Source organism: Mastigoproctus giganteus, chromosome 7 (genome assembly GCF_048544385.1).
Source record: "Mastigoproctus giganteus isolate SK-2022 chromosome 7, ASM4854438v1, whole genome shotgun sequence".
Lineage (NCBI taxonomy): Eukaryota > Metazoa > Arthropoda > Arachnida > Uropygi > Thelyphonidae > Mastigoproctus > Mastigoproctus giganteus.
This window is the reverse complement of record NC_143581.1, coordinates 12,292,678-12,302,505: the sequence shown is the minus strand read 5'-3', so window position 1 is coordinate 12,302,505 and position 9,828 is coordinate 12,292,678. Positions and strand designations below refer to the sequence as shown.

The following is a 9,828-nucleotide window of genomic DNA, read 5'->3' as shown; positions in this document are numbered from 1 at the left end:
AGCAACTAAGACCATATTGCTCCGGGAATATGCAGTGGTCATTCCCTGACCTTTCCGCACCCTCTGTATTTGGTGGTGAAGGGCTCAAACCCCAGTCTAATCAAGAAGCGTGTGCTACGCACTGCTGCTCCTTCCCACCTGGCTACGGAGGCGCCTAACCTTTGAGGCATCCAACAAGAGGCAGGTTTCCTCATTCTTTGTTCCAGTCTCTGTGTGCATAATCTATAGTGGTTAAGATGATTGTATAGTAGACCTTTCTTGTTTATGGATTTTGTGTAGCTGCAATGTAGAAATTTCCATTTGTTAATTAATTTAAATAATGCTGATAAAAGGTGTAAAAAGTTGTACTAAAACCTATGATTCTACTTTTTAAGTTCAAGCGTAAATTTTCAAAAAAAAAAAGAAAAAAGTTTAATATAAAGACATATCCCTTTTACCAATTGTTGATTATTTGCATTTTAAAATATGCCTTTCTGCACCTGGATTAAAAGAAAAAATTATGAAAAACACTATCAACAACTATAAGGTAGGTGTGCTTTCCCCCTTCACCAGTCCATACTACCAAGAGAAGTTGCAGCCAGAATTGAAAAAGCATAATTTTCAACTCCTTATGTTAATCTCCAGTAATGTAAGAGGTTAACAAAAGCGAAATAAAATTGGAAAAACTTCCATTTTCTGCCACTTTTGTTAACCCCTAGTTTGATGGTCAAATCATGGATAATGTTATCATGTTTTTAATTCTATAATGGGTCTAATGTAGTGAATAAATAAATTTTAAATAAATAAACAGTCAATTCAATATATAAATGCAACAGGGAATTTAATAAATAAATAAAATAAATACTCTGCATTTTCTCTATGTGATTACCATATCTTTGGTTCCTCCCAAAAAAACTTTGAAATGTATGTAATTTTACATGGAAAGTGATATGAAGACTACAGCAACGAGAAAGAGTTGTCACCTGAATTCTATGTCATGAAAGTGGATGCGCCTGCAATACTGGGACAATTCTGTTTAATCTTTAGTGACACAAAATAAAATATAACTTTCTATATTACATTTGAACAATTCATATGCATTTTTGCAATAACAATACAATATAATATTTATGTAACAAACATATAACAAAATAAATACTTTAAAAATTAAATTACTAAATGTACTGTACAGATTTGAATCTACTCAGAATCATTAAAAAATATAAAGTTTGCATTTATCACATATATTTGTGCAATATAAGAATTATCACAAAGTAGCTCTTTTTTTCAACCATGTGTGCCTCTGGATAAGTTTTCATGGAGTAGCTTATTTAATTCAGATATTTGTACACTGACCAACTTTTTTATTGGGGAAAAATTTGTTTCTGCCTTTTTTGTAGCAATGAACTCTTTCATAGCAAAATTATTTTGTTCTTGATGCTGCCATCGACGTTCCAGGTTGCTAAGTTGGATGTAAGCATCACTCTCATTTAGCTTGTTTTTCAAAGACTCAGAAGTGGCCTCTAACTCATTTACTACCTATTATCAAAAAAAAAAAAAAAAAAAAGAGTATTTTAATATAATCTTCAAACAGAAATTATGACTAAAATTAATATTTTTAAGCAAATCAAAAACAGAAACTCTAGCTATAATAAATGCTTTTCATACAGCAGTAAACCTTTATCATAGAATTCATCTCGTACTCTCCAATTATTTTAAACAAATCTCCATTAACTTCTAACTTTTATATTCTTTAAAACCCTTTGTATGATAGGCATGTATCTCATATAAAAGTTATTCGAGCATTTAGTTGCAGTTATACAAATTAAATGATCGATTATACACATTGCTATGTATAATATCATCGGAATGTTTATTATGAAATTTCTTCTTCTTTTTTTTTTTTTTTTTGGTACAAAAGTAAAAACAATTAAATTAATTGTTTAGTTAAACAATTTTCCTTTATAAACCTTTTCCTTTGAGGTTAATATTTGAAACAAAATAAAATAAAATAGTAAATTATTGCAGCCGCAAGTTTTCTCACTTACTAGTGATAGTTTTAAACTTCTGTTTCTTCCACTTACTGTCTCTTCCAAAACAGCACTGAGAGGATTAATCATCATTAATATGAATTTTGCTACAGGGATCTACTTGGAGGGGAAAGGTGTTTAAAATTCAATCACTTCTTCATCCTATTTTTCAGAATATCTTATCAAGGTTTGCAACAAAGGCTTTCTAAACAACTTCCCATCTTATGGTTTGTCTTTTGCCTTTTGCAGTTTGATGGTCACTTTCCTCCCTGCCTACTCAATGTACAGTGGATGGCTCTTTATCCTCAGAAATCACAACAAATGCTGGAGTGTACCTTAAATTGTGTTCTTTCAACACTATTATCAAACAATTTCTTAAACTACATTTTGAAAAACCCATAGGTTCTATGAAGAATCTAAAGCAGTGATTCTACAAAATAGGTTGCAAAGTGACAGATGGCAATACTACACTTAAGCTTAAATAGGCCAACATAATACACTGTTATCCCTCACTTGTTCACAGAAATCTGAGTTTGATTCCTGTTGACTGGAGTAATTTCTGAAGTCTTCTTCAATTAAGGCCAATCTCAATCTCAAGTGCAGGAAACAGGGTTTTCTATGTGAGTTATTCTGGGTTTTTCTGGCCACAACACGCAAATCAGACAATGAATACACACTGGTACATATATATGGATATGAGCAACAAGCTCTGGTGCCATTATTCAATTTGCTTAACTTTTTGGCCATGATTAGTCACTCACGCTTATTTCTTAATGTGCATCTTAGTGCTAGATACTGTATTTCTTGCACTAGCATAGCTATTTTTTGCTATTATTAGAATTTAAAAAGAATGAGTAGGACCCATTCTTTTAAAATTTATTTAAAAGAAGGTGTATTGGGTCCCAACACAAAGAAGTTGAGACCATTGTTGTAGAACACAAAGAAGAACTATCCCTAAATAAATAAATCTCTATAAGATGTAAATATGATGTTGACTACAAATTCTCCTTGTGCTTCTAATGTGAATGGCAGTAAAAGAGGAAGACAAAAATATAACAAAGAGTACGAGTTTAAACAGTTAGTCTAACTCTTTCAACCATTCCAATTCGACTGAAACCTTTATTATTTTGGAAATCAACATAGGCGTAAGAAATTAATTGTTAAGTTTACTGATGATACAAAGGTGGGCAAGGTGGTAAATGACATTAATCAGAGTATGCTACTCCAACAACACTTTCATAAATTAGGCATAAATAAAGGTAAATTTGAGAAGCAATAATCCCAGAATAATGTACCATCTTGGTGATAACAAACTGAGAGTAATGCAAAGTGAAAAAAGACCTAGGACTAACTGTACAGTCTGATATGAAGTTCACTGCATGGTGCAGACAGTATACAATGTAGTTCATGGGGTTCTGTCAACAATATACAAAATTTTGCCATCCAAGACAAGGAGGTAATTATCTTGTTTTATAAGGCAATGGTTAGGCCTCATCCTGAGTACTGCCTACATCTTTTCTAAAATGAGGGTTGGAAACCTCACTTTAGGAAGGATATAGCTCTATTGGAATGGGTACAGAGAAGGGCAATAAAATTAGTTGAAGACACAAAAGGGAACTCTTACCAAGAAAGATTTGAGTTCTGGAAATTGCATTGTCTAGAAACTAGGTATCTGTGAGGAGACCCAATTGCATCCTTATGCTCCTTGGCTGACACAAACAAGGGGATAGAAATTTAAAGTGGAAACCGATGGATGCAGATGTGCAGAAATTTGTTTCAGCCAGAGAGTAATTGATTGTTGGAATAAAATTCCACCTGATTTTGTAGAAGTGGGTAGTTTGAATAAATTTAAAGGGTTAGAGAAATTATTAGATGGGAGGTACAGATGATGTGGGAATTTTTTTTTTTTTTTTTTTTTTTTTTTTGGCTGATGACATATGCTTGCTTCCTTGCATCATTCTACCACTACTAATACTATAGGTTTTTTTTTTTCATGCATGCAATTGTAAGTAACATTTGTTATCTCAGAAGTGGCTAAACTGTTCATGTGTGATAAAATTGTTTTTACATATGCTTATTTTTCAAACACTTGTTTTTTTTTTAAATGTGTGTGACAATTAAAAATTTAATTAACTAAAAATTCCCTGGCTTGAGAAAGTGTACATTTCACATGGATTTGTGAAATGTGAAATAAAGAAAAAATTTAGGAGAACGACATCCTTGGTGTTAGAACAAAGACCATTAACTAGCCAAACATATTTGAATAGTTCATGGTCTATTAAGAGAAAAGCATTAAGTATCAAACAGGGATGGCATGCATCTATTAATAAATGGTTGTGAGAGTGGCAGAAAAGATCACAATCTGGATATCAAATGGGTAAAACTTTCAGAGGTAACATCGAGGTCAGAGTTAGAAAAGTTCTGTTATAGCAAGTAATAACTAGGATTAGTTTCTGTAATTGAAGATTAGGACCAACTTTAATCATAATTTGTCTCACAAGTACATGGAGAATGTGAATATATTTGTGGCTTTTGTGAGAGTTTTGTTTGTGATAATAAGCTCTAGTTCCTGATGCCAAGTGCTAAATGTAAATGAGTACCAATATAAAATGCATTTTAAAGCTAAGCAATTGCTAATTTATTAATGCTTTAATAGCTATCCACAAAACTTGAAAAATCTGCCAAACCTGTATTAATTATATATTTGCATTAGAAATTTTCAACATTCCCATTCCAACTTTGCATTGCTGTCAGTGTGGCTAGCATAAATATATGTTAACTTTGCACTGCCACTACAGATAGCATTACATATATACACTGGTGTTCAAAGAAAGTGCATCACCTAGGAATTTCACATTTCTAACCCTTTTTCATGATGGTATGTTACATTAATGACAAATAGAAATATAAACAAAAGATATTTATTAATAGTTAAGGCAAAGCTAAGTAATATTTGACAAGTGCTCTCAAAATATTCCAAAATAAGCATTTGCAACCTTTATACAACAGTTTTGGTAACCACGACAATTATGGCTGAAATGTTATCAGAAACCCTCAATTTGCTTCAGTTTATCATTTTAAATGGAAAACAAAATAAAAAGTTCACCGGGTGTAAACTAATATTTAGTCGAACCGCCTCAGGCCCTGATGACAGCAGCACACCGTCGAGGCATTGACAAGATCAATTTTTGAAGGTAATCAACTGATAGTTTGTGATTCCAAAACATGAATTATGGCTTCCTGAAGTTCATGAAGGGTCTTTGGTTTCTTTCTGGCAACTGCAGATTCCACACGATGCCAACAGTTCTCTATAAGATTCAGGTCCAGGCTGTTTCCTGGCCAGCTAAGGGTTGTAATGGACCGTTCTACCATTTTTTTCACCTGTAACAAATGCAAACACATTACTGTCAAACCTCTAATGCAGAAATGAAGCTAAAGTAACTACAGAAGTGCCTACTTACACTTTTCGCCCGATGACAAAGAGCGGAGTCGTCCTGAAAGATGCAGCTACTTGGCAGGTTGAAATGGTCTCTAATGGTTGGCAGCAATTTGCCTTCCAATATAGCCAGGTATCTAATGAGACATTTAACGAGCCTTTTATAAACTGCAGGTGACCTACTCCGCAATACGAAATGCACCCCCATATCATTTGGCTGGTAGGGAATTTATTCTTCACCAAGTCTACACCGATGTTTGTTGTTTGTTTGTTATTTGGTTTTTAGGAGCATTAGCAACTAAGGCCATACTGCTCCGGGATATGCGGTGGTCATTCCCTGACCTTTCCGCATCCTCAGTATTTGGTGGTGACGGGCTCGAACCCCGGTCTAATCAAGAAGCGTGTGCTATGCACTGCTGCTTCTTCCCACCTGGCTACAGAGGCACCGTATACACCAAATTGTTTGTCTCCCGCCAGAGCCATACATGCTGAATTTCTTCTCATCTGAGAAAATAACTGACTTCCACTGCTTGGGGGTCCATTTGACATGCTCCTTACACCAAATTGATCAGGCCTTTTTCATTTTTTGTGTGAGGAGGGGCTTCTTCTTAGGACAACGGGCTACAAGTCCATTTTTGAAGAGTCGTCTTCTGACTGTTACTGCACTTGCTACCACTCCTGTATGTTCTTCCCATTCTCTTTTCAGCTCAGACGAAGAAGCTTTACAGTTTTTAAGGCATAGGCGCTTTAAAACATGGTCTTGTTTTGGCGTAGAGACTTAATTGCGTCCAGTTCCTTTTTTCCTATCAGCAGAACCAGTATTCTTGTATTTGGAAAGAAATCTATTCACTGCTGACTCATTACAAGACACTCTATAAGCAATATGACGGGCAGATCATCTTTCCTCACGTAAAGCAACAATAGCACTCTTTCTTTGTGGCGTAAACTGCACATAACTCGCCATCCTGACACAAGCAAGGAATGACTGCAACTCTTGCAGAGTGTGCTTATATAGCTGAAAGTAACAGCTGATGCAATATTACGTCATCTCCTATGCGTGTCAATCTTATCTAATGTAAGCTGTAAGAAATATTGCCATATACTTCGTTATTCGGACAACAATTACAATTTTAAGAGGTGCACTTTCTTTGAACACCAATGTATTTTAACACTATTTGGGGGGGGGGGGAATGAAAACTTGAATTCACCTAATCTGAAACTTGTCGCATTCCAAAAACATTCCAATATTAAAGTTAAGCTAGAGTATGAAGTAAACAATATCTGTCCTCTTCCAGCTACCTTTCTTAACTCTCCTAATATACATTTCTCTATTGCAGTATCCAGCCAAATCAGGTCAATACTTAAATTACATTTTAAACTAGCAAAGATAAATCAAAATTGAATCAGTCTTAAAATAATGGATAGTACACAATTTTAATCACACACACACTATGAATAATATTCCCAAAATAACTATAATGTAGTCAAAATCAAAATAATAAAAAGAATATGTAATCCTATATACTCCACCTCAACAAGCAATTAAAGGGAACTAGTAAAATAAAAATATAATAAAAAAACCACTATGCTTACGATGCAATTAAAATATTGCATCTGTGTAAAGAACATCTTAAGTTTTCCTTACAAATTCTATAACCAGAGTTGACCTGAAAGAAGAAGCTATCATACTGAGGTCATAGCAGCATTATTATTTTTTAAAATAACATGAAGTAACCTTAAAACAAAAAATGCTTCCACAAGAAACATCAATTAAAAAAAAAATTCAATTTTATTTCTGAAAGAGGTTACACGAATGGATGTTTTCGTTTAAATACTTTTGTTAATTGCTGCTTCACTGGGCTTGTTAAAATTATAATTTTTCAGTAGCAAACCAATTCTCACAGTATCCTTGAAAGTTATCAAAAGCATAAGCCAGCAATACTTTTTGTCTGTGTAGGAAATAGTTTTATAGTGGCATTTCATGTAATCACTATTGGGTTATATCATATTAAATTATTTGAATATCAACTGTTAATGGTTAAAGTAAAAACCTAAAATTAAATGTTGTGGTAGTTTCTCACTATGCCCATGCAAAACTAGTTCTATAAGTGTGAATAACTAGTTATAAACTGTGTACAATTAACAACAGATTTTCATTTATGTAACTAACAAAGATTATTAAGATGTATTTTAAATACGAGGTCTCCTCATTAAATTTCAAAATGTCCTATTCTCCACTTTTTACATAATTTTATAAATAAGCTGGTTAAAAAGCTGATTAAGAAGCATAATAAAAAAACAACTGTAATCAGGATACATTACCTTTTTAAAAACTTCTGCTCGTTTATGTAATTTCTTCTCGTCCTCAGAAAGTCTTTGTTTCTTTTCTTCAGCAGCTGCTTTCAGTTTATCTAAATCACTATATACCACCATTTCTTTTTCCATTTTATTGATCTTTTGCTGCAATGTTTCCAATTCTTGCTGAATTTTTGTTTCAAGTTGCTCAATCTGAATTGAAAAAGGAAAAAACTGTTAGTAAAGCAATTACATTTTAATATGTTTGTACTTTTGAGTGGAAAAGCAGTTGTATGAGTTCAAAAAAAAAATTTACGTTATAATTAACTGACAGGAGTTAATGGCTGCCGAAGCAAAATCCTTACAAAATTGTTGTAATTTGCTCCTATTCCTGAGACAAAAAATGGTATCGGAGCTTGTAACTCATATTCACATCTATTTGCCTGTATATCTGCCTGTAAGTAGGGCTCATAAGCTGATCTGCAGGCTGAAAAACCCAGAATAATTCACAGGGGAAAAACTATTCCCTCTACATGAATTTGGTTAATTACGCATAAATTGAAAAGGACTTTAGAATTTACTCCAATCATCAATGGGAAATGAACCCAGACCCCTCCAAATAATTGCATATGGTGATGTTTCATCCCAACTTAGCTGTCACACAGGACCCTATTCTCAAGACAGCCAGATCAGCCTGCAAAGGACTACAGCAATCCATGAAAATTGCCACAAGATAAGCAGGTGCACAAAGTCACAGCTAGCCAGCCATGTCCAAGCAGAAGGATGAGTTTCCCCATTTAGTCTGAACTGACACAGGCACTCCCTGCAATCAATGACACGGCAGCACTAGGACACCAGCAGAGCTAATGAAGAAAGAGAATTTTTTGCACAGCAGCATACCAATGTTGATAAACATAACACAAAGAGGTCCCTGCGACTACATAATAGTTGGAAAACTGGAAACAGCATATAAGCCTCATAATTTCAACCTCATTGTTATTCCTAAGACTACTGATGAAGAAATTGAAATATGGCACTGTAAATATTAAATAACACTAATTTATGTAATTTTTAGCTTTTCTAAATTAAACTTTAACAAAATTCATCTGTGTACGTCATTTATTTTATTTAATTTTTCTCAGAAATTCTGTGTTAAGGTCCAATGTTTAAATAATCACATTCAAATCACCAAGAATTTACAAGTTGCCAAGCCACATTAGCATGCTTTCCAATTTGACAGAAGTTCCACTACATGTGAAGTTTCTTCAAACACATCACTAGATATCACAAGCATTCAGAAGAAATATGACTGGGTGCAATACTGAAAAATATTCCACAACAGCAGCTAACACATCCAATTTCAATGCATCCAAAATAACAAACTGCTTATATCAGTCAAATCTGGGTTTGCATATGCAGATGCTGAAAAATTTCCTTAAAAATTCCATGTGTTTTTTGCATGAGAATTTCACACATGCACAACTATTTGGTGTGATCACCTTTAATAGGAGTAATATTAACAAATCTGCTAATCTTCTAATTATGCTGTCTGATGAACACTTTGAAATATGTTATGTTGTCCAGTAGTGAGCAGATTATGTTCTGAAATTTGGCAATTCATTTTAAATAAAAATTAATTTTTTTATCAGTGCATCTGTTTCGCATATACTTTGCATGTGTGGTTGACCTGTTTGAGTAGATAGTTCCTTTAGAATTAAGAGGTGCATTTCTTTTTTACAGACAACCACATTCCACAACTACCTCTTAAGCTCTGCTAGTTTTAGGAATTGTTTTTGCTGGTCTTAGATCCAAATGTGGAACATTCTAAATAGCAACTACTGATTATCTGCATCTGTTATATGTTTATTGTATGCTGACCTCAAGCAAAAATATGGATAGTGTTCTTCCATCTTACTAACTGGATAACATACAGATCCTCATTATTAAACTGTCACTTTAGAGATAGAAAATCAAATGTCATAAGCCTTGAATGGTTTGAGCATGCTCAATGCTGATGGGATTCTTCCTCTCGCTCAGAATAATCACCTGAGAGGGCATAAATTCAAATTGAGGAAAGACAGATGTAGG

The 9,828-nt window shown here is 33.8% G+C and overlaps 1 protein-coding gene across 1 annotated transcript in view; it reads right to left on the bottom strand.

Moving 5' to 3' along the window:
- Positions 1-1,243: 1,243 nt before the first annotated feature.
- LOC150082523 (intraflagellar transport protein 74 homolog) overlaps positions 1,244-9,828 on the bottom strand; it is a 56,244-nt gene continuing 47,659 nt past the window's right edge. The window contains exons 8-9 of the mRNA XM_090378662.1: positions 7,768-7,953; positions 1,244-1,518 (exon numbers count right to left, since the gene is read on the bottom strand). Coding sequence (XP_090234788.1) covers positions 1,267-1,518; positions 7,768-7,953 — 438 coding nt within the window. The 3' untranslated portion in view covers positions 1,244-1,266. The remainder of the gene's footprint in view (positions 1,519-7,767; positions 7,954-9,828) is intronic.